Source organism: Euprymna scolopes, chromosome 20, assembly GCF_053919585.1.
Source record: "Euprymna scolopes isolate OS-2025 chromosome 20, ASM5391958v1, whole genome shotgun sequence".
Taxonomy (NCBI): domain Eukaryota; kingdom Metazoa; phylum Mollusca; class Cephalopoda; order Sepiida; family Sepiolidae; genus Euprymna; species Euprymna scolopes.
In genome coordinates, this window is record NC_136501.1 from 18,836,025 (window position 1) to 18,862,524 (window position 26,500).

At 34.3% G+C, this 26,500-nt stretch overlaps 1 protein-coding gene across 10 annotated transcripts in view; it reads right to left on the reverse strand.

Moving 5' to 3' along the window:
• The window catches only part of LOC145241346 (tubby protein homolog), a 480,960-nt gene that overhangs the window by 206,829 nt on the left and 247,631 nt on the right, over positions 1–26,500 (reverse strand). For all 10 annotated transcript variants that reach the window (XM_080104210.1, XM_080104207.1, XM_080104202.1 and 7 more), the window contains one exon: positions 2,046–2,097. In XM_080104210.1, the coding sequence (XP_079960336.1) occupies positions 2,046–2,072 (27 nt within the window). In that variant the 5' untranslated portion in view covers positions 2,073–2,097. The remainder of the gene's footprint in view (positions 1–2,045; positions 2,098–26,500) is intronic.

Genomic DNA, 26,500 nt, shown 5'->3' on the forward strand with positions numbered 1-26,500 from the left:
GTTGATTTTACATGCCTGACTATTATGCTTGTGCGGTGATAATAGTTTGCATTCAAGTTTAAATGAAAAAGTCAAATATCATGATTCAGTCATGTTCTAAACAAAACATCAATTTTGAATGCGCCCCTGTCATATCAAAGAACCTAATTTTTTATATGCTATATATTGTCCGGTAATAAGACTTTGGAAATCCACTTGTGATGTTGGGCTGTATAAGGTGTTAATTTTGGCCATAGTCGATACTTCTATCAGATTTTTTCGGTTATTGATATGTATCTAAGAGATTCTGATACAAATCCTATCTAAGAACACTGCCAGATACATGAATTACATTTGTGTGAAATGTCATTAAAATTCGCCTCACCATTTTGGAATCCATAGGGAACAAACTTGCACTAAGTTTCATTGTATATATATATATATATATCAGTGAATATGAATACATCTGAGTTTCTCCTCACAAGAATATGATTGGCTGGTGAAAGCCATAAATATAGACAGGTATAGCAGAGTGAGAAAGATGTTAAAATCATAAGATTAAGCATATTACCACAAACACCTGTCTTATTAAAGCAACTTACTAGATTGCAGTATGCGATTATGTAGCCAATACCACTCAGATACTTCAAACAAATATACTCCTTTCGAGGACATATCAGTTGGTGATGAGAATTCAAAACAATCTCATAAGTTGAAATAAAAACTAACAAAGAAATTAGAAAAAAACAAGTCTTTCTAATTTCTTCGTTAGTTTTTACAGAAATTAAGTAATTTTTCCCCCATTTTTTTAATGCTTATTGATGAGAAATATAAAAAAAGAATTGTGCAACACTTACAGTGATTACCTATTTCCACCCACCCCAGAATCTAATTGACAATAAGCATTATTATTGCTCACATATCTTATTTTATAGCCTTTTCCTGCATACTCCAATAAACTGCATTGGCTTTCCGGTGGGGCAAGTTTATTGCTTGCTGCCTGAGGCGCCCCGACCGGGGAATGCCGACGGGGTTACTCAGGCAATTTTTAAAATTGCAGGAGTGCCCCTCCTTTAGGGGAGCCTGCGGGGTTCCCACTTTCCGGCCTTGTGCCACATTTTGCTGATGTGGGCAGCAAATAAATATCTACTCCAATTTTTTTTTAAATTATTATTTTTATTTATATTTTTAAAGTATTATTTTTATCATTTATATTTATTTCTTTAAAAATTATTTGTTATTATTTATAGTTTTTGAATTTTTATTTTATTATTTATATTTTTAAATTATTATTTATATTTTTAAAATGATTTTATTTATATCTATTTAATTATTATTTTATTATTTATATTTATTTAATTGTTATTTTATTACTAATATTTATATTTTTAAAATTATTTTATTTATATTTATTTAGTTATTATTTGATTATTTATATTTATACTTTTTAATTATTTTATTTATATTTATTTAGTTATTTTATTATTTATATTTATTTAATTGTTATCTTATTATTTACATTTATAAAATTATTTTATTTATATTTATTAATTATTTTGTTATTTTTATTTTTTAAATTATTTAATTGATATTTAATTATTTTATTATTTATATTTTTAAAATTATTTATATTTATTATTTTATTATTTATATTTTTAACATTATTTATATTTATTATTTTATTATTTATATTTTTAACATTATTTATTTATATTTATTATTTTATTATTTATATTTTTAACATTATTTATATTTATTATTTTATTATTTATATTTTTAAATTATTATTTTATTATTTATAATTTATATTTTTTAATTTTATTCTTATGATTTAAATTTATATTTTGCTAATTTTAATTTTTTTGATTTCTGTTTACTTTTTAAAATTTCTATTATTTCTATAACAACAACAACAACAACAACAAAAATTGTTAGTTATGTCTTAGCCAAAGACACAAATTGTTCATATGAAGTACAATTTTTTTTTTTTTTACTTGTGTCTGTCTACCCTACAAAAAAAAAAGGGGGGAGGGGGAGTACTGAAGGAGTATCAATTGGTCCCTTACCTGCTTATCCAACTTAATTTTCTGCATGCTGGGCGGGTATTCATCTGGTATCCTGTAAAGAGAACATAAAATATTAAAACTTAAAATGAAGAAATCATTTCATAAACTCCAATAGGTTTTAATTTGCTTCATAAAAACAAGAAAATAAAGACAAGAAAATATACGTTTATTTCCGAAAAGTGAATTCATAACTAGACTATTCATGACCCATCGGGTCAATGTTGGTGCACGCATATTAGATCAATGAATAGATCAATAAAAGAAAAAAAAAATTTAAAGGTTGGACAAGAAAATAATTTCCAATTTTCACAAAGTCTAGGGATTTCAGAATACATTGTGATGTCATAATATCTCTTCTTCCTTCTCTTTCTCACTCTATTTTAAAATACATACAGATATCTATTCTTTATGTTATTCGTCCTTCCTTGCATCATTTAATGCATCCATGTACAGATTGTAATATTTTAATAAACACAAAGAAACGTGTTCAATGTTAAAACAACGTTACAAAATGAGAAGGGGGAAGGGCATAGGGATGCATGTGTTACTGGTTGTGCGTTCAACAAACGAGTACCCGCACCGCGCGGGTTATTACTGTTATTCAATTAAGAACACGTCCAACAAACAACAGTCTTTATTACTACATATGTTTGGTACTCATTCTTTCTACCGCTGCTCCCCCCCCCCACATCCCCGCTTCGTGTGTGGCCGTTACTTTGCATCGTTGATTATTCAGTGGCTTGATTTCTCTTTCTCAAACAAATTTCATGCACGAAACAACAAGAAAACTGCTGTTTAAACCGCACAGTATCGAAGCAACACTTACCCTAGGCAGGTTGACCAGGCTTCCTCCAAAGAAGGAAGTTTCATGGGAATATGAAATTCACAAGCGGTCCCCAGTCGCATGTATATCCCCATCAGAGGAGATGGCGACATTTAATTTTTGCAGCTTTTGCAGGAAGATATTGACGTCCTCCTACATACAGCGCCTGGTATTTCCAAATAGTCACTGATCTGGTATTGACCAGGCTAAACGTCATTTAATGTCGGTGATTTAACAAGAACCAGAGTGTCAACATGATTAATGTGGCAGTTTAAAGGCTTTTATTGGATAGGGAATGTTCTTCAAAGGAAGGGTGAAACACAAAATTATCCTTTGTAAAAATTGTCCGTAATTAATTTGCAACATATAACTATGCTTAATTATTATTGCCTTGACAGAGTACAAAATAGACTTTGTGGCTAAGTGGGGGATGCCCTTTTCTCTACCCTGCAACCTCTCTCCCACAGAAGAGACGTTGCTAGCCTACCCTTGTTTTATCGTTACTTCCATGGCAGGTGCTCGTCTGAACTCCAATCTCTAGTCCCCTCCCCCCAATCCTTCACGAAAAAAACCCGTCTAGCTGAATCCACTGTGAAAAATTTCCCCCACTCTTTATCTGTGCCTAAATCAAAACGTGGATTCCATGAACAAAGCTTCTTTCTTAGAACTGCACGCCTGTGGAACTCTGTTCCATCTGCCTGCTTCCCACCTGACTACAACTTGGATGTCTTCAAGTCCAACGTTAACAAATTCCTAATGAACCACCCTCTTAAGTAAACACTTCATTAAATCTCCTCACTAACGTACTGTACTTGCAATAACCCTTATCCCTGAGTGGCTTCCGGGCCTTGATAAGTGGTGACCACCGTGTAAAAAAAAAAAAAAAAATTCTTATCTAACTGTTCTGTTCGCCTCTTAGACATAAATTGTTCGAAAACACCGTTTCAAAAAACTCGAATCAATTGAATACATGATCCAACCTCTTACATCACCAAGCACCCGCGTCTAGATTGTTTTCTCTAGAGAGTTAACTTTTCACCTGTATTTCTTGACTCGCTGGGTGCCTGAGTATATTTCACTCGCTGTCGTGCTGTACTGAAAATATAATTAAATGATACGCTCTCGAAATTATACTATTTGATTCAATCTCTACCTACCGGCATACGATCACAATATATAACACAGATGAAGGTGATAACAGACATCTTCTGATAAGTCTTAGATTGTGTTTTATAGCATATCAATATGTTTTATTCAATTCCGAAACAGAAAAGAATCATTGAACACAAGTTACTATTTTTTACCATTCATACATTTATTATATATTGGGACCCTATGTCAATAAGTAGAGATTATGTTAACTAGTATGAATTTTGGTGAAGGTTACATTAAGTACATGTCAGACTAATCTGGTGCCAAACGAAAATAGACTCAGTGCACCTAGCATGATTGAGGCGAGGGTTCAAAGGTTAATTCCATAGATAAAACTTGCTAGAATGGCAGGTGTTCCATGATTAGATAAAAATTACATCACGTGTTTGGACGGGGGCATAGTTTTAACACAGTTTGAGTTGAGGAAACGGGCAGGTCAAACGTGCTCGACATGAAGAAATCTGAATGAATTTCCTTGATACTCTGTTCATTGATCATTTTTAAGGCTAAGTAAAAAAAATTACATAAGGGATTAACTTTAGCTGCTTTTTGGTCTCTCCTCTCCTGAACGAACTTTCCCCAATAAAACCTTTGAAGCTGCAACAAGTCTCTATTGTTTCATACATGAGTTTTATTCACCCAAATTAAACATCTGATGAACAGCCACTAGACGATGCAACCATACAAGGAATGATACACATGGAAAAGTGACAATCAAAGAATGAAGATCAGCCACTGAATGACTTTTATTCATTGATTTGGTTCTTGACCGCTCACTGGCAAAAGCCCCACATGTGCTTCCCTTCATTTAACAAATTGCTTGTGTTATAAAAAAAGATCACGCATTTGACAAGATAGCAAACATTCTCAGATTACAGTCTTAGCTTGTCTGTTTCTTGGCATATCAACATTTTTTTAAATTTATATAATTATGAAACAATACCTATAGGAAAAAAAAAACATTGAATACAAGTTGCTATTTTTTTTACCAATATGGAAGGTTCATACATTTTCCAATAATATAACTATGAACTCTTTTTTTTTTTTTTTTGATATCTCGCTCCAACAAATTCATTTGAGCACAAAACAAATGCATCAAAGTCAAAAACAATCAATAAATGTTAGATGGATAGATTCCAACCTAGAAAACAGCAGTTCTTCTCCCTTTGTCAGAAACATCGTTTATAGAATATGAGGACTAAAGGACGAAATAAGGGAAGCAAAAGTTGTTTACACAATTACATAGTCTATGGCATTATCCATTAAAATACTTGTCTCCCCACCCCAAGGAAAAACTATAAGTAAAAGTTATTTTACCAACCCATTTTGGTATACTGGTTAGAGTTTTTGCTAATGGGCTGGGAAATCAGGGTTAAATGCTCAATTGAGCCATAACAAAGGTCTAAAAAAAAAAAATGGTATTTTTCTAAACACTCAGCATTATAAGGCGAGGTTCCAAGATAAGTGGAGCAATCCAAGAAAAGAGTAATTCTCTCCCCTACACCTTGATATAGTAACTAATGAAAAGGGAGCTTTTGGGTTATCCTCAACTATACTCAAACCCCTATACTTTTACTTTACTTAAAAGTTATGCATTTAATCAAAAAGTAGAATACGTTCTTTGTAAATGCAGCCACTAACGAAACTTGTAATGCATACAAAGCTGATAAAAAAAAAAAGATGGTGAGAAAAAAAAACAAAAGGAAAAACATAGAAAAGAATTTTTTTTTTTATAAACAATTCATCTGATTTGCATATTTCACCAGAGGATTGGCTTCATTCAGCTGATACAACTTAAGGACATCGTAGATTGAACTAATTTTCAAATGGTTTTGTATAACGATTAACATTAATAAGTGTTCCTTTAGCAGTATCAAATGTATGCCACTTTGTCCTGACTTTATGTTGTTTTGCTGGTAACCGAACTTCTCTTAAACTCCTTTTTTATGGATCTCATTACAGACAAGGTATGAAGCCACTTGATGTAAGGAGCTTTAAAAAAAAAATGCATTCATAACAAGCCGAGCATTTGGGGTTCCTCTCCACAAGTGAAAAATTTACTTTCACCATGACTGCTTGCACAAAATTTCAAAAATTTTCAAAAAAAAAAAAAAAAAAAAAAAAAAAAAATCCAAGGCATGATTATTGAGAAAAGTGCAAACAGATGAACGATTTGGCGATAATGGCCCCCAGAGAGGGGGGGGGGGGGCAACCAGAGTTATCATGGAAAATCGGTTCTGACAAAACTTTACTTTCACCATGATTAATTTTAGTGCGAATTCTTTTAAAAAATCCAAAGCATGGTTATTGAGAAAAATACAAACAAATGAACGGATGAACGATTTGGGAGTAATTTTACCCCTATGATAATCCCCACGGGGGGGGGGGGGAATCATAGTTATCCCAGAAAATCCGTTCTGGCAAAAATTTACTTTCACCATGACTAATGTTTGTGCAAAATTTAAAAATCCAAGGCGTGGTTATCGAGCAAAGTGTGAACAAACAGACAAACGGATGAACGAGAGTGAATTACTAGGTGCAATCCCTCCTTTGTCGGGGGACCAATAAAAGTTCCTTTTGCAGTATCAAATGTGCGGCACTTTATCCAGACCTTGTATAGTTTCGCTGGCAATCAAGCTTCTCTAAATTGTGACTTGCCAGAGTTGATAGCAAATATAGAAGTATACAACCAAAAAGGGATACATTCCACAAAATGGTTTGCTTTGTTTGCACATCAACTCTTTCCAGTTTTTTTTTATGTTTTCTGATATTTCACAAGCTCACTCCCTCCCCAGTTCTCACAGGTCAGCAGGTCAACTGTCTCCAAATTCCACTCTGTGCGGTCTTATCCAATCACTTACTTTCAAGTTTTCCTTGGCCTGGCAAACTTTCTGCGATTCAAGACATCCATGCTTTTCCAACGGTTTATCCAGAACGATGGACATTCCACACGACCACACCAGCACAACAGATAAATAGATAACTTATATGCTGGGAAAATCTTGTGCTTTCATTAAATCGTCTAATCTGATGCGTTGGATTTAGTCAGTTTTCGCATCACAAATCGGTTTAATCAGGTGAGAAGAGGCTGGCTGAGGGCCCAGAATTCACTGCCATATTCTTGACACAGCTGCAATACAGCTTACTCTTTCATGTTTCAAGTGTTTGATGCCATCAAATATTTATTCATATTATAAATGCATATTTTCATATACGAATCTTTTATAGATTAATTTGCTTTGTAGGCGTATATTTTGTGAATAAAAAGTCTGTCACCGATTCTGTTTAACGCATAGATGGGATCCTCACAACTATAATCATTCTGGATATGAGTTATACAGCAAAATAAGGCTCACACACCGCTTCCCATCAGATCACCAAAGTTAAGCAACATCGAGCCTGCTCAGTACTAAAATGGGTGACCATTTGAGAATTTCAGGTGCTGTGTGTGCTCTTCGTTTATCTTGGCATTGCTTCCAGTTAGTCTTGGGCCCCTCTCTGCCACTGGACCCAAGCAGTACCGATTTAGGAAAGTTGTGGTTGGTGATTGCACAACCCTTGCTTCAAAATTACATGCGAAGCTACACTTACAGTGGTGGCTATTGTCTTTTGATACTGAATAGAGGCATCGCATTGTGGATCTGAGTGAAGCTGGAAATAATATCAACTCAGAGGTGACTCAACACTCCCTAAATCCCACAAATTTGCATCTCACACTGAATCTTGGTGTGGCATGCACCCTAGGTGGGTTAAGCTGGCTTTCTCTGGAGGAGAAGGTTTTTAAGGAATATCAAGTTCACAAGCAGTCCCCAGTCACATATGTATCCTGTTCCGGTGAAATGATTTTCACAAAGTCTTTTTTTTATTGGGAGATATCACTCTCTTTTCACATACTCATCCGGCGCTTAGTATTACTAAATGATTACCCATCTGATATTAATCAAGCTCACCATTGCTTAACTTTGGTGAACTAATTAGAACTAGCGTGTCAACATGATTACGCTACACTAAATGTAATTTTGTGTCGTACTCAGGGTTGTTGGAGTTAGTATAATCAGAAAAAAAATCAGTTGGTACAAATGTTTTTTGGGGTAGTGGGATGGATGAATGATCAAATAGTGTTGAAAATCATATTAAAAGCATAATAATAGTAAAGTAAATTGCAATAAAATCTATAACATGGTTCTAACATTTTAAAAACAAATTTGGTAAATTGGATTACTTAAGGGGAATACATATATGATCGATAGATTATAGGTCGATGAGTAAGGTTGAAAGATCGGTCCACTAAAACATGCATGGAGTTACTGACTTTCATCTTCGCCTGTCTTTATCAAACTCTCCTTTCTCTAGCTTTCTTACGGTCTCTACCCATTTATTGTTAGAGGGGTGCTAGGTTTTTTCCATTATAACATTTTCACAAATGTTAAAAAAAACCTAATACCCCTCTAACAATAAATGGGTAGAGACCGTAAGAAAGCTAGAAAAAGAAGAGTTTGATAAAGACAGGCGAAGATGAAAGCCAGTAACACCATGCATGTGTTAGTGGACCGATCTTTCAACCTTACTCAGCGACCTATAATCTATCGATTATATATATATATATATATATATATATATATATATATATATATATATATATATATTCCCCTTAAGTAATCCAATTTACCAAATTTCCATTACTAACAATTATTATGACATTGTCCCATTGACCACTGTACGCTTATTAACGTTTATCCTCGAGTGGCCTCTGAGCCTTGATAAGTGGTGACTCCTGTGTAAAAAAAAAAAACAAGAAAAAACAAAAAAAAAAAACAACCCCAACAAAACATGAACTTGGCAACCGAGTGCAATGTGCACTGGTAACCATAGCATCACACACACTTCTATATTTTCATTGATACCGTTAGAAAGATGTAAGTTCATATATCCTTCCTGCAGCTTTAGGTGAAATAGGTTAGACTGGACTCTCAAGCCTTGGTAGGGCAACTAGTCTGGAGTAAGGGAATCTCTGATATAATAACTGCCACCTACAATACACATTGTGCCCCTCAACAGTTTCCACTTATCTAATGGAGAGAATGGGTCCTATTATCCTACAATTCACTTTGATTTCTTGGTCTTTTAACCAGGAACAAAATGTAGTATGTGTTCGGATGCTACACTTCATCATCTTTTTCTATTCTCGGTCAGTGAAGGAGAATTCTGAGGTGATTTTAATTCTTGTCTTTTTCTATTCTCGGTCAGTGAAGGAGAATTCTGAGGTGATTTTAATTCTTGTCTTGACCCAAACAGGCCCGTTTTGGTGAGCTGAATTTTACTCCACATCAAAAACCGTAATTTTTTGCCTTACTTTGCCCTCATGGGGAGGCAAGTAAATAGGAACACCCTTACCTTATTCATTAAAATAATAATCTTCGCTGCCTTATTTTACAACACCTCAATTTTGCAACGATTTTCTGAACAATATGGCTTCTGCATATTAGGTTTCAATGAGAACGCATTATTAAAGATGGATTTGAATTTGTTAATTACATATTGCAATCCATGAATGGCATCAATAGACAACAAACTGATTTTCTGTCTCATCCCTTCTCCCTCCTCCTCAACTCTCTCTCTCAAATATATATTTATACGTCTTCTTTTACTTTCTTTGTCTCTCTTGTTTTCTCTCTAGGCCTTTCTTTTCTTTCTATATCACCTTTCTTTCCTTTTCCTCTATCCGTCTCCTCTCCATCACCCTTCTTGCTTTCTCCTAATTTCGAAATCTTAGATTATTGTTCTTTGTTACTCTAATTAAAATAATCAGAGTAATTAGCAGATTTTTCAAGAATAGTCTTAGCAGAAAAGATGCTGATGAAACCAAGGAAAATGACCAGAATTACAGGAAATAAAGTTGCTTGCCTGATTGCAACACAAAAATAAGATGGAAGTGGAGGAGGTAGGAAAAAATGGAATTTTCATTCAACTTCGACCGTTTTCATCGTATTGGGATGTGAGATGTGTCATCTCTTCATCCAAAGAGAATGGTTTGCATTTCATTTGTATGAAAAGTTTGATTTTCACCAAGTTGACAACAAACTTGCTAGTCAAACAAACAAGGTTTTCAATCAAATTTTTATAGAGAGGCCCTGATTCTTGAGATTTGGTTTTGATTCGATTTGTGTCAAATGGCAACAATGCAGCATTACCTATTCTTTCCACACACTCATTTACACATTCTTACACCAGAGGGCGCTCAGTTAATTATCTCCGTTTTTGCCACTGTCACGGTCTTAAGCCCGAAAAACGCTGGGAGTGGAGGTTGGGGAGAAAAAAAAAAAGGAAAAACCCAATCGTCGAGCAGTGGACGTAAGTCCATAGCAGGGTGGAAAAAAATTCAGACAATTGCAGCGTCATGGGGTGTCAGTGGCATCGGTTGGTGACTGGCTATTTTTAGAATTGATGCAAGGCCGATCACCATGATATGGGGTAGTCAGAGCACGTAGGGGATATCAGGGGCAGCCGAGAGAGAGAGAGAGAGAAAGAGAAAGAAAAGGGGAGTCTGAGTTGGCTATTGGAAGCGATGAATGCATTTCGCTGGGCTCCATAAAGTCAAAAACATTGAAGAAAATAAAACTTTAAAATGTTACATGGTCGCATGTCACCAAGAGGTAGAAATAACATGAAAAAGAAAAAGGATATTTCTTGCCTGCACGATTCACTAAAGAAGTATAAAATTGGATTTGCATGAGAAGCAAGTTTGTGAAATTCTCTTCATCTCTCCCCCCACCAAAAAGAAACTTATATTGTTCGCAACCTGGCATCTGAGTCGACCGTGTCTGCAAATGTCTCTTTCGGCAAACTGTTGATTCCATCTCGGAATTACCCCCCCCCACACACACACACACACTTTTCTCTGGGAGTAATGGCGACTGTTTTTTCCCCTCATTATCGTTTAACTTTTTGGTGCTTTTATTTCTTGGTTATTGTTTTTGTTGTTCATAAAAAAATTAAAATCTCACATATATATATAAACAAACTATATTGCTACCTCATGCTTCTTATTGTTCCATGAATTTTTGCCCTGTATTTGTGCATGCTTTGCTTCTAACCATCTGAATTGGAGATCCGGAAAAATCTAATAGACAATTAAATTTGCCTAAACCCAACTGGAGTCACCCGATGAGCTTGATGGGGAACCAGTCGAGTAGCCGCCGTTGGTAGTAAAGTCTCTTACTCTTCTCTAAGCAGGTGCACACAGGTGGCGTCATCTTAGAGATATCATATCATACGGGTGTACGCATGACCCTAAGTCTGTGTGCTGGGGTCAAAATAATTGGCGTGCCTTTAAAACTGAACCAAAGATGTTACACCACGTTAAGTGGCATAAAAATCAGGAGTGTAAAAGCTGAAACACAAAGAGATGACGGTTTTCTTTTCCCCACCCCACTGGAAGCAAACACATAATGCATGCACAAAATCCAAGGTATGTGAGACACATTCCCTCAGCTTCTTCACACACACATACAACTGCACACATTCGTTCCAGACTTTATTGAATCTATGTATGCATTGTTATGCACACAATCCAACCTAAAGCAAAACATCCAGCATTTTGCAGCTGTAATAAGACCCGACGCTACAGCGCTTGACAACATTGTAGACTCCAAAGTTTGTGCCATGGATTTCTATCCTTTCATTTTATCTTTTGGATTTGTCATCTCATTTCAGATATTAGCAGATGTCGACGAGGACACACATGGATTCACAAGTATAAAAACTTAAAATAAAACAAAGCACACAAAACACCACAATCAATTGCACATGTTTGTTCTCATGAATGCGTAGATTGCACATGCACGTGTTCTCACTTTCATATCAGAAGAGAAAGTTTGTTCATGGAGGGAGAGCCCACTTTACTAATTATTTTCTTACTTAATTCTCCTACCTCTGTCTTAAGAATAGGCAACGTACGAAACAGAGTCTCAGGTCAACATTTACTTAGATTATCCACCTTATTTGCACATCCCATTTGCTTAACTTCTAACAGGCAACTAACCAGAAACTCTCTGTTCGTTCACCCAAACACTTGACGTCATCTCGTATCACCTGTTTTTTCTAGGAAAGTCTAATCTTTGACCCCTGCTTTAATCATGCCATTGGTTACATTTCCAGTAAGGTTATCCTAACAGGTACTAATGTGACCTTCGCCAAAATCCACACAAGGTAACTCAATTGCTATTTACTGGCGTAGGGTTCCAATATATAACACATATAGAAGTTATCGTATAACACTTATAAAGGTTATTGTATAACGCTTATAGAAGTCATTACATAATATATAGAAGTTATTTAAACAGATATAAAAATTAAACAATACTTCAAACAAACTTCCTTCAATTGAATTATAATCATGCAAAATACAACTATTACAAAATGAACTAATACTACTTGGAAAAAATACACTAAAAATGCTTTCTAGTTTTTATTTTGTTTTTTGTTTTACCCAAGGGAATTGCCACTTATCAAGGCCTGAAGGCCACTTGAAGATAATATATGGTGGTCGCCAGGACAATAGCATAGTAATTTTTCCTATTTACAATGCCTCCCCACGGGACAGAGTTAGACACTAGGGTCGTTTTTTAACGTGGAGAAAAGGAACAAAAATAAAAATTGTCTCAGTCGTGAAGAATTTCTCTTCCACTGACAGAGAACAAGAAATTGAAGTGCAGCATCTGAAGAACAGATACTACATTTTGATCTTGTCCCGAAGGCCAAATTGTTAGTGGTGGAGATCAGATATAATTTGATTATTTAATTAACATGAACTTGTTTACATTGAACTTGCAGACGACCGTATTGTAGTCAGATGGAAAGCAGAACAGAGTTTCACAGGCGGGCAATTTAAGGAATGAAGCTTTGTTCATGGAATCTGCCTTTAGATTTAGGCCCAGATAGATAGTGGGCGGAAATGCAAACAAAGAAAAGCTAATCTTTGTAACAAAAAATTTATTCACAAAAATCTCCTTACATAATAAACGGACACTTTAAACATAATCAGATAAAACAAGAGAAAAATTTGAATACTTAAAAAACAATTTGTTATACAGCATTTTGTTTTCTTTGTAAATACATTTCTATATTTTGTATTGAGTATATATTTTATTACTCAATCGTGAGGGGTGGAGACTACAGAAGAAATATTATATGTATTTAGTAATTGACTTGCACTATTACTTATACTACAAAAAGGTCGGCTGGACATCAAAATTTTATTTATATGACATAAAATTAATCAGAGTAAATTTTGAAAAGATCGGATTTTTGGAATACGAAAACAAATTACTTGCGTGTATTTGGATTAATTGGACAATTGTTCTCAGCTAGAGTGATATCTGTATAATATTTCGGCTGATGCAACCATCAGCTTTTTTCAGGTGCCGCCATGTTTGGCAAAGAGGGTTAATTCTACACTTCTGAGGTTTTATATTTTTGGTTCTAGTTAAAAGTAAATTTACAAAATGAAAAAAAAAAAAAATTATAAAGTCATTTTTTTTTTTTTTGTAAATTTACGTTCAACAAGAACCAAAAATACGAAACCTTGGAAGCATAGAGTTAACTCTTTGTTTCTCCTTTGTCAAACATGGTGACTTATACCCTTGAAGAAGTTCACAGCTAAGGTATTGCAGATAACACTCAAAATAAGAACAATTGTCCCATTAATCCAAATAATACAAACAATCATACCTCATCTAAACAATTCAGAACTGAAAATTACTTGTGCCTTTTAAAATTATTTAAAACAAAGACAAACATAACGGAAATGAGTTACTCATCAAATAAAAGGCGAAATTTATAATATAATTTCACCTGTCTGTTTAAATGTATGTATGTATGTATGTACATCTACCTAAAACTTTCGACTGTGAAGACAGATTTTCAGGAGATCAGTATGCTTTTCAAGCTTGACCCTTTGGATGACAAATATCGAAAAATTGGTTAAAAACATTAATTCCTTCACCCCCAACTGGGCACTTTTCTACAGGGAGGGTTCGCCTTTTTCGCCAATATTTTCGAAAGCCATCCCCCGCTTTTCGATTGACTAGCCTTAATTTAAACATACGTCACTTCCGGTTTGGCGATTGGCGCAATAGCAAAGACGTCACGTTTTTTTTCACGTTCTTTTCTTCTTTTGTGGTACAGGTTTGAGCCTGTGTGCCTACATCCACCTTTTTTTTTTTTTTTTGCTCAACACACACCAACAAACATCTGGACAACGCCGGCCACCCAGGCTAGTTTAACAAACGCCAAACACGACATTATTTTCAAATAGATTTCATAACGTTTGCATGGTACAGATTTTCTTAAATCATACGTTTTGAGTTTGACTTTCAGCAATCCTCAAAAGTAGCAATTTCACAACCAGTGAATATACACCTGAGGTAAAGAAATAGAAACATTTAACAAAAAGGGGTCATAACCCCGAAATATTGTAAAATTATGGCATTATATAAGGCTCTAATGATAGAGAAGAAAAACTAAAAGCAAATAAGATTTTAAATTAAGCCAGAAACGACAGCCTAAAAAGTGGGCATACATTTTCTACCTCTTGAAAATGGATGTTGCATCCAAAAATATTTGAGGAATTTAACATCTACAGTCAGGTAAAATAAATGAATATTTATTTTAACTATTGGATTGTATTTATTTATCTATTTACAACGAATGAATAATTCCTGCATTGACAAGCCTTCAGACACACCTTTTATTAAATAAGATTTCATTTTCTTAATGGCCTTGTTAATTCCCAGAACAGTCATGTATTATTAGAGCTATTAAATTACCTATTAGTGTTGGGATGATAAATTGGAATCGGGAAAATGAGAACTTTTTGGGGTATTAGAAACAAGTGTGCCTATTTTCCGATACTAAAAACGATTCTTTAAAAATTTTCAAGCTTAATTTACTAATGCTGGTACCAATGACAAATATTTATTGCTTTTAAACTACCAGTAAAACTAAAATCAATAGATCACCCTCCAATCATGTGTATTTTTACATTTGTAAAAATATATACACATATCACAAGTTTTTTACGGTAATCTAAAAATTAAAAAAGTTCAGTTAAATATTTAAAGATTTAAGAATTGGAATTAGAATCAGTTATTGTATCTAAATTGGGAATATATAACAGAATCAGCTGTTATCAAGAAAACTATCGGAATTGTCTCATCATTACTACCTATATAATAGTTCATAGCTTGTTAAGGCACACACCATGAATAAATATTTAAAGAGATTAAGAATTGAAGTAAAATAAACTTTTGCCAAAATAATGGGATTCAACATTAAATGATACGAAAGGGTTGATATGCCTAAAAACTAAATAGCTAAAGAAACAATTAATACTTAACACACTGATAAAATCATTTAGAATCCGTTTATGGAATCCAAAATGTTTTAAATAAAGCAAAATTGACTCTTTCTTTGATGTCAGCAGGTGCGACATTAGTCAAACTGAATTCACAATGGCCACCATTAACAGACAGGAAACACGTAATGCGTATATCTGAAGGAAATACATTACCCAATGGTAATGAGACTAAAGTTCTTTTGCAGGTAAATCACGCATCAATTGTCGTTAATCAATAATTGATTGAAAGGTATTAGACTCGACTAATGGTTATCGATACCTGTTATAGCTTTCCTCACAAATAGACTTTCTTCTTTTTTTGGGGGGGGGGGGGGCAAGTGGAAAAAAATTCTCTTGTGGCAAAGGTGTTCAAGAGTTTTGGTAATTGTATTTGTATAATGTCTAGCAATTAATCATTTCCATCCTTACCAAATTAATGGGAAAAAAATGTTGTTTTTTTTTTTGTATCTCTGCATGGAGACGAAAGCATTTGTTCAGATTAGGAAACAAAATCATTATTTACTTAGAGGAAAAAACGAAAACAATTATCAATATTCTCTCATGGGAAATGACGATAGTCTAGTGGTTAATAACACGGACTGATGAAATGGATGTACCAAGTTCCAATCCAGCTTGTTCCACAAAAATCACTTTCACTAAAGATGTTCGCAACCTTTATGTGGGTCTTCTCGTGAAGACCCTATGTCTTTCAAGAAAGAATTTTGACTAGAAAAATATTGGGGAAACCAATGCCAGCAACAAAATCTTCAGATTCATAACGACTGACGAGCTGGGTGTTCAAAATTTTAATCTAGCTCGTTCCACAAAAATTACTTTCACTTAGGATGTTGGCAACCTTCCTGTGGTCTTTCCCGTAAGTACCCCATGTTTCTCAATAAAGAATTGATTTATAATCAATTCGTTATTGAGAGACATGTTATAAATTGAATTTTTAAAAAATTCTTAATGCTGCAATATTTTAAGTTATAAATTTAATATATTTATCTAGCCCTTTACGTTTCCATGGTTAAGCTTAACCATATTACTTAAGGATTTTATGGTCACATACATTAAACTCACTATGATAGACATGCTATAAACCTACTTACATTATATATTGCAAACTACACTCCTCCTTTATAATAGAGATAAATATAGTTCCCCCAAACAACCTCAATAATTTATTTCACTCCTAATGAAACTATCGCTAGACGTTGCATTCCCATTATATTACCTAGCATCTTCTCTAATCTTCTGATGAGAAGCATTAGGTTTCGAAATACCATGGTATAAAGAGATCCTTTTTTACCCAAATACGCAATTGATGTAATGAATACATCTATATATATTACTATATAGTTTTTATACCTTCATTTTCTCTTTACTGATTCCTCTATATGTATATATATAGGGTGGTCCAAGAAAATTTGACGTCATTTGACTTTTTCCTCTGAGGATATGTAAAAGGACTCGTCTATATCCCCCTTCTTCCTGCTAACGTTGAAGAACTTAAGCAAAGAATCAATGCCGCACTAGAGAATGTTATCAAAGACATGCCCCAGCATTTTTAGCACAAGTTTGATTACTGACTTGATGTATGCAAAGTCACAGGCGGTGCTCATATTTAACATTTGTGAAAATTATGAAATCGATCATAGAATCTACGAATCTTTGTTTTTATTTTCTTTGAAATGCTAACTAAGAAAACTTATGATGTTGAGCATAAAGTTTGTGCAGTTTCATTAAAATAAACTGAGTAGTTTCCAAGATATTGACTTTTAAAATGACGCCAAATTTTTGGGGACATTCTTTGTGTATATATATACTAGCATGGGTGCCCGGCATTGGAGGTGTGTGTTGAGCAAAAAAAAAAAAAAGTGGTAGTAGAAAGGCAGGCTCGAACCAGTACCGTGAAGGAAGAAAAGAACGGGAAAAAAACGTGACATCTTTGCTGTTACGATCACTGCCAAATCAGAAGTGACATAGCTTTAAATTAAGGCTAGACAATCGAAAAAAGGGGAAGACTTTCGAAAATATTGGTGAAAAAAGCGATCCCTCCCTGTAGAAAAGTGCCCAATTGAGGGTGAAGAAATTAATGTTTTTAACCAATTTTTCGATATTTGTCATCCAAAGGGTCAAGCTTCAAAAGGATACTGATCTCCTGAAAATCCGTCGTCACAATCGAAAGTTTTAGGCAGACATGCAAACATACATACATACATTTATATATTGGTAGCTCAAATTTTCGATCCAAACCGATTAAAAAGCTTGCCCTATTTCTGAATACCCTTTATGTAAAATTTCAAATGTTTAGACCAGAAATTTTCTGAGTAATTTGGTTAGAGACCGCAGAGGTCAAATTTTTTTTTTAACTTTGACCCCTATTATGACCGCTTAACATTTATTGTTTTGGGCTCAAATCAAGTTATTAAGTTAGATCCATGTCCAAGGAACCTATATCTAAAATTTCAATTATTTATATCCAAAATTTGCGGAGAAGTTTGGTAGAGTTCTCATATACATATATATATATATATATATATATATATATATATATATATATAAGATAAAAAGTTCAAAAGTGATATGCATACGAAATGTGAGTGAAAAAAATAAGAAATGGAAGAATCATATGACACTTAACATGCTGAGTAATTCTACCCTTCCACTTCTAATTGTATAAGACATGAGTTGGAGTTTAAAAAAAAAAAAAATTCCCAATGCCTGAAACTTGTATCTAAGATATATTTTGAGTACAAATCACTTGGACCAATTATTGGCAAGAACAAATAATTTAAACTACAGACCACCTTATGAAGAACCACTGACCAAAGACGTGTTGCATCCAGCAGAGAAGTCTTCATCTTTTCAGACCATCTGAATTGAGTCTTCACATCAACCTGCCACAAAAGTGAAATGGTATATGATATAATTTTTTATTTGGCTTTAGTTAACCTGTTGTGTTTCATGCCAAAATATTATACAGTATTCATTGAATATAAATTGCTATTTGATATATAGCAGGAAATTGGTTGGTTGGTTGGTTGGTTGGTTGGCTGTATTTATTTTGCAGCATACCAACCATTTTTGTGTTATTTAAAGCCAAATTCAATAATTTGAAGAAAAGTTTTTATGCTTCAAATTCTTTATATCTTCAAATATTTATTTGTGATGTTTGGTTTGCTTCTTTCTTTTTAATAGTCAAATGTTTTTGTCTTTGAAGAACATGATTGAGTTTTTAAAAGGAAATAGAAAAAAGTTAACATCAATGTTTGGTGCACTTTTTGGTCAGTTGGGAGCATCAGATGCCCTAAAAGGTATTAACACCACTGCCAAAATGAATCTGGGAATAATGGTAACTAAGGGGCAACTCTACATTCCACACAGCCCTCAAACTGGACCTCACCACTGAATATATTTTAAGGTTATAGTCAAGACCCAGGAAATTGGGGTTTCATGCTTTTCAGTATTAATGCATGAATGTATTTCAAATCAAATCAAATTTATTGGCCAAATTGCAACAAACCATGTAAAAAGACAAAAGATATTTTCATCGTTTTCTTTTTTCTTTACACAGGAGTCACTACTTATCAAGGTCCAAAGGCCACTCGAAGATAAGGGTTAAAGAGTGTACAGTATCAAAATCATAGTTATCTGGAAATTTGGCAAATTTGTTAACTTAAGTGGAACGGCTGATCAAGAACTTGTTTACATTGGACTTGAAGGCGGCCATATTGTAGTCAGCTGGAAAGCAGGCAAACAGAAGGCAGTTCCACAGGCATGCAGTTTTAAGAAAGAAACTTTGTTCATGAAATCTACGTTTAGGTTTTAGAAATAGTATTCTAGTTGCATCTAGTTATTTTGTAGAAGGTTTTTATTCTTCAAGCGTTTTGTATCTTCCATCGTTAGTTTGTAGTGTTTGGTTTGGTTGTTTTATAGTGGATTTTATTGTTTTCGTTTCCTGTCCTGCAGAACATGAATAAGTTTGCAATGGGAGAGGGAAAAGGGTTACAGTATTATTTTAGTACATTGTAAGTTAGGAAATCAGTCAGGAAGTGGGGGAGATAGAAAGAGAAAGGGGAAATGGGAAGAAGGAAAAGGGGGGTTGTTGTTTTTGGTTTTGATTTTGCAGAACATAAGTTTTGCAAAAGGAAGTAGAAAAACAAAAAGCATCAATGTTAGGTGCATTTCATCTCAGGAAGACAATATCTTCAGACAGCCTGGTCTGGCAGCACCAGACGTTGACTTTTAAATTCAAATCTAATCTTCATATGTTGAATTATGTGTTTTTTTTTGTTTTTTTTTTATGTTTTCATTGCTTTGTATACTGCGTTCAAGTTGTGTTGGAGTTATTGAGCTACTTCCACTAACATCCATGGATGAAATCGTAGCACTAGCACTAAAGAAGGAAAACTCTGAAATATTACTTCTGACACGTGACAGACTGTAAAGCTTTAAGACAGTTCAACTATGACTTTAAGAGAATCTTGGTTTGAATGAGAAAGATTATCTTATTCCGATTCTGTCTTGGAAATAATCTCATTTGTTTCCGTTTAAGTTAATCCACAAATAAGCCAGAGTTCAGAATATATTGGATTGCTATACAAAGAACTTATAGCGGATCATATGAAAGAGGTTTGGTTTCTCAAACGTAATTCTTTTCTTGCTAATCAAGTTACTATTGAATCATAGAAATAACAAAAAATCACAATCTAAAATCTCTTTGAGCCACTTATTAATTTTCTCAGTCTTTTCCATTGAACCAAACCCTTAATTAAAATTCTCGTTTTTAATATTATAAAAAGACCGGCAGACGAAATAATGAAACAAATGACCAATTTGGAAGAAGGAAAAGAAAATCTTTAGACACTATTTTCATAAATTATTTCAATGGTAACAATGGTGGCGGTGGAAGGAATAGATATCCAATTCTTCCAAAAATAGGCACACTGGATTGGGTCGAAAATAAAAATTGCCCCAAATTGCTAATCGGATTTCTCTTCTAGTGAATCGATACTGCACTTTACATTATTTGCCAAAAAAAATATGATCGTACAATTTAAAACAAAGTAAGCACAAACCCCCAAAAGTGAAGAGATAGGGGTATCGGTCAAATGCAAACTATTGGAAGAGAAGTCTTTCTTACACCTAAGGATCTGTACTGTGTAGGCGTGAGATTTAGCTGCTTGTCAGGTTTGTCGGAGGTATTCACGTCGAGAGGATAGAAGTGCTTGTAGTTCATCAGCATTCACCATTAAAATACTTTTAGAACAGGCAGAGATGTAACATCTTGTCAATGGGGCAAAGGCTGAAGCTTAGATGACAGTTCTAGACATCAGGTTGGCGACTCTCTTTTGAACCCTGTTCACGAGTGAGAGACTAGTAACAGATGCACCAGCCCAAATATGACAACAGTACTCAATACATGGGCAAATGGTGGCCTTATAGAGCTACAGGATACTTTCAGGCGTAATAAAAGGAAAGTTCTATAATTTGAAGTGAGTTAATAATAACGAAAGAAAAAATAGGCCATCCTCATCCTCCGCTACCTCCTCCTTCTCCTTTCTCTCTTTTAAAATCTAATAAGCCTGTGTTTCGATATAGAAAAAATATCTAAAGAATAAAACTTATGCAGGAGACCATAATAACAATGATAGAATAATCGCTTTCTTACTTAACAACCCCCAGCAAGGTACACTAAAAGATAAACTGCAACCAGTAGACGTTAACACAGAAAAAAAAAGATAGAGATGCAGTACAAATGGAACACGAAATAAAAAAAGAAAGAAAAAGAGAGAAAAAACAGGAAACAAAAAGAAAATCAAAAACGAAAAAAAGGGAAAGAGCGATAAAGAAAAGACATCAATAGTTTGAAGAAAGTTAAAAAAACCCAAAATAGAATAAAATGAAAAAAAAAAGATCCCCCCCGTCTCTCTCTCTCTCTCTCTCTCTCTCTCTCTCTCTCTCTCTCTCTCTCTCCTCATTCATTCAATCGTTGTCATGGTTGATTCTAACTCATTTTCCAGTCGGAATCATTTGTTTGATGAACTGCAAACAACGACATGACTCAGTTTATATCAAACATAATAAAACTCAAGAACCAATATTCTATTAACATGTCCATTCATGAAAATCACATTGCAAACTTAAGCGTGACAGATCAAAGGAGATCGCAGTTTTCGAATAACTTCACAACTCTTGAGTCAATCTAACCCAAATAATAAACACTTATCCAGAGCTTTTGCCGCAATCAAGACACAAATTCTTGATCAAATGGCTTGACAATGTATTTCTGAAAATATTAAGATTCATTGAAAAGAGAACAATTTTGACATATGAAGTGACCAATGAAAAAAAAAAAGGTTAAGAAACATCCACAAAACAAAAGCTCTACATTGCGTTTCAGATTTTTTTTTTTTTTTTTTTTTAAATGAGGATTGATTATTTGAATCATCTGGACTACTGCTCTCACTTTTGAGCGTTATGCTCACAACGTTTTGGCCGAGCTGACCTACTTTATGTGTGCCTTATTGAACACAGACATTATGCTGAACTAACGAATCTATATGCGATTTCAAATTTAACTATTTATTTAACTCAAGGTGACAGATGGCTTTCATTCCGTCAGCTATAACCGTGTAGAAGTCTTAAGTAATTCTTACTTATATCGGCCAAAGGTCATATAAAACAAATATGCAAAATGTAAGGACTCTGTATTATTTGAATTATTCAGGCTTATTCTCATCTTACATGGTACTCTCAAAATGTTTCGGCTGAAGTAAACTCTGACCATTTTTTTTTTCAAAGGGGTCACCACTTATCAAGGCCTCGGAGGCCACTCGAGGATAAGGGTTATTGAGTGTGCAGCAGTTAATGGGATAATTTAGTAATCGTTAGTAGTAGAAATTTGGTAAATAGGATTATTTAATGGGACGGTTCATCAAGAATTTGTTTACGTTGGACTTGAAGACAACCAAATTGTTATCAGCTGGAAAACAGACTAACGGAAGAGAGTTCCACAGGCGTGCAGTTCTGAGAAAGAAGCTTTGTTCATGGAATATATGTTTCGGTTTAGGTACAGATAAAGAGTGGGGAAAATTATTGACAATGGTTTCAGCTAGACGGGTGTTTTTTGTGAAAGACTGGCGAGGGGGGGCATAGATTGGGGCTCAGGCGAGCACTTGCCATAGAAATAATGATAAAGCAGAGGCAGGCTCGCAACATCTCTTCTGTGAGAAAGACGTTGCAGGGAAGCTAAGCTACAAAGTCTACTTTGAACTCTGTCAAGGTGGGATAAGCTGCTTCTAGCAGCTCCTGCCCAGATATGACAACAGTACGTTAGTTAAGACTTTCACTCGGTTATGGATGATGGAATTAAAGCCATCTACCTCTGTGGATTAAATAGAAGTTTCTGTTTGAAATTGTGTATAGATTCCAGAGTTTAAAAATTTTGGTGTTGGACAAAACGTACCAAAAGGGAGGTTATATTGGCTGAAACGTAGGGAGAATAACATCCGAGACAAAAGTCAGAATAATCCGAAAAAAAAAAAAAATCACAAGCTTTATATTGATCATATTTGGTTTAAGTACAACTAAGAAGCAAAGAAAACAACATTAAAAAAAAAGGGTGAGGGGAAAAGTGTTTACGAAAATCAAAGACCGCATGAGATGACCTCATGATGCAAAATGCCAGCATATTGGTCAGAAATGTACTTTTTTTTCAAGAGCTGATTAATCATAGATATGAAGAAGCAAATCCTGACAATGGGGGGGGGGGTATGCATAGTGGAGGGAGAGGATAGAAGGATTACAGAGCATACATAATCCAGTGAAATATGTACTAATAGTCTGGAATTGAATAGCCGCAGTTGCAGCAGTCTGTAAGTGGCTTGCCTCGTTGTGGCCAGCAGGAATTCCTTCATGGTTTTTGTTCTGAACGTTTTGCAATGCACGAAAAGTCTGACAGAGATCTCTATAGCTTTTATCCTTCACTCGTCCTTGCCACGGGGGTAAACAGTAGGAGTTCAGACTATTTATGAAGACTTAAGAGGAATTAAGCTAAAAAAAATGCTTATAAGTCATGCAACAATCATGAAAACAAAACAAAAAAAAATGGGAAAAAATAATTCTTTCAAAAACGAAAAGTAAAAAATGTGCTAAATGCTTGTTTAGAAGAGGAACAATGTTTAAGCATCTTACCATTTGTCTGACCAATATTAGAACCAATCAGTAATTATTTTGGTGTTAACCTTTTTAAACTGGACTTTCATCTTTATCCATCAGTCTGTCACACTTCAGATTGATATCACATTTTTGTTAGTATTATTTCGATTCTTTCAGTGTATTTTGTTGAACATGAGAATCTTTCCGTCAATCTCCGTAATCTGCATGGAATTTTGAACAGACCCATTTATTTAATCCATGGGGTTAGAATGCTTTTGTTCTGTCAGCTATGACTGGGTAAAAGTCCTAAGTAATTCGAAATTGTATTTTGAGATTCATCTGCACTGAAGATTGAACCTTCAACCTCCAAAAGAGTGTAGCTTACAACTGAATTTTACCAAGTACTTTATCCACTATGCTATGTGTCTGCAAGGATTTCTAGAATAGCAGATAAAGTCATGACTGATAGAACGAGAGCATGCTACACCTATGGATTAAATGAATGGCTCTATTCAAAATTCCTTACAGATTCCGGAATTTGACAGAAAGAGTCTCCAAGTTTGGCAAAATACATATGAAGAAGGTCGAAGCTTACATTGATCGAATCATTGTGAAAATGACACTGAAGATGAGAACAGTAGTTCGAACAAATCAAATAACCCAAATTATTTTATTGAATAGTTTTTGTTTTTTTTACAAAGGAATCACCATTTATCAAAGCCCAGAAGCCACTAGAGGATAAGGATTAATGCGTGTATGATAGTCAATGGGAAAATGTTGTAGTAATCACTAGTAGTGGAAATTTGGTAAATTGGATTACTTAAGGGACGGCTCATCAAAAACTTGTTCATGTTGGACTTGAAGACGATCATATTGTAGTTGGTTGGAAAGCAGGAAAATGGAACAGAGTTCCACGGGTGTGCAATTCTAAGAAAGAAGCTTTGTTCATAGAATCTACGTTTAGGTTTAGGCACGGATAAAGTGTGAAGGAAATTATTTGATAGTGGTTTTAGCTAGAGAAAAATCTAACTTAATAGAGGATAATTGGACAGAATCAAGGCCATCCCTATAACAAGCCGAGCGATCTAACAGAATATTTTACTACAATAAATTTTTTCAGTTAGATTTCCAGTTAGTAGACATGGGAATGTTTCTATCAAACTCGGGAATTTAGATGGAATTTCAAACAGCATCCTTCATTTACTTCACGAGGAGTAGAATGCTCGTTTCGTCAGCCATGACTGTATAGAGGTCCTAAGTAATTCGCAATTGTATTTTTCGGTAACCCACACAGAGAATTGAACCTTCAGCCTTCTAAAGAATATAAGTTTTTACAATTAATTTTTCCAAGTACTCTAACCACTGTGACACGGGCTCTTGCAGACAGTTCTAGCACAAATTTTAGGAGCCTTAAACTTATTTCATTTTTAGTTGTAAATATCACTATTTATTACTAATTTATATATATATTGAGGGAATTAGACCAACAGCCTAAAGAGCGGAGTTTATTTTAATGTATTAGTAAATGCATTAATACAATTAAAAGAAAAGTGTTCGTTGTAGATATAGAATAAGCTCGATAGGCATAGATATCCTAGAGCTATTTTAATATTGAGTAAAATGATTCATAATTTATAATTAAAAATCGGTTTCAAAAGGAAAAACAAACAAAATCAATAAACTGTACAATCGTTTCGAAAACGATGTTTTTATTGTAATAGACAATACGTCTTGAATTTTTGCTGATGAGGAGACTTTTATAAAATCAAATGATCAAATTATTGTTCAAGACATATTGTTTATTACAATAAAAACATCGTTTCCGAAACGATCGTACAATTTATTGATTTTGTTTGTTTTTTCTTTTGAAACCGATTTTTAATTATAAATAATGAATCATTTTACTCAATATATATATATATAAGTTGTGAAGAAAGTTCTTGTATTTTTAATTTGGATTACAAATTATGCATTTGCAAATCAGTTTTTGTTACAATACCTTTACTTTATATATCATTTTAAATAGTTTTTCGCTCTATCTAATCGTTTAAATTACAATCGTTTGAAAACAATTATGTTTTCTTTTCAGAACGTTGAATACAAGATGGAAAAAAAGCATATTCACACAATTTTCTTATTTCAATTCAAACTACATCCAAAAGTTGCTGAAACAGCTCGCAATATCAACGAAGCATTTGGCACAGGAACCATTACTGAATGCACTACACAATGGTGGTTTAAGAAATTTTGTGACGGCAACGAGAGTTATGAAAATGATGAACGTAGTGGTCGGCATTCGGATGTTGACAACAATCAATTAAGAGCCCTAGTTGAAGTCAATCCACACACAACTGTTTGAGAACTTGCTTCTGAATTAGACCTAATGTATACGACGATTTCCGACTTGAGAGATTGGACGGACAAAAAGCTTGATAAATGGGTGCCTCAAAAATTGAATGACAACCAAAAGAAACGGCATTATGAAGTGTCATCCTCCCTTCTTTTACACAACAAGAATGACTCATTTCTTTACAACAACTGATGATGTCAGCTCAGTGGTCCGACATTAACAAAGCTCCAGGACACTTCCCAAAGCCAGAGTTGCACTAAGAGAAGGCCACGCTGATTGCTTGGTGGTCTGCATCCAGTCTCATCGATTACAGTTTTTTGAGTGCAGACAAAATTTTTAAAGCGAAAAAGTATTGTCAACAAATGGATGAAATGCACCAGAAACTTTGACAACAACACCCAGCATTAATCAAGAGAAATGCCCAATTCTTCTCCATTACAATGCCTGACCACACATTGCTTAACCGACCCTGCAAAAGTTGAACAGATTGGGATACAAAACTTTGCCTCATCCGCCATACTCTTCAAACCTCTCACCTACCGATTATCACTTTTTCAAGCATCTCAACAACT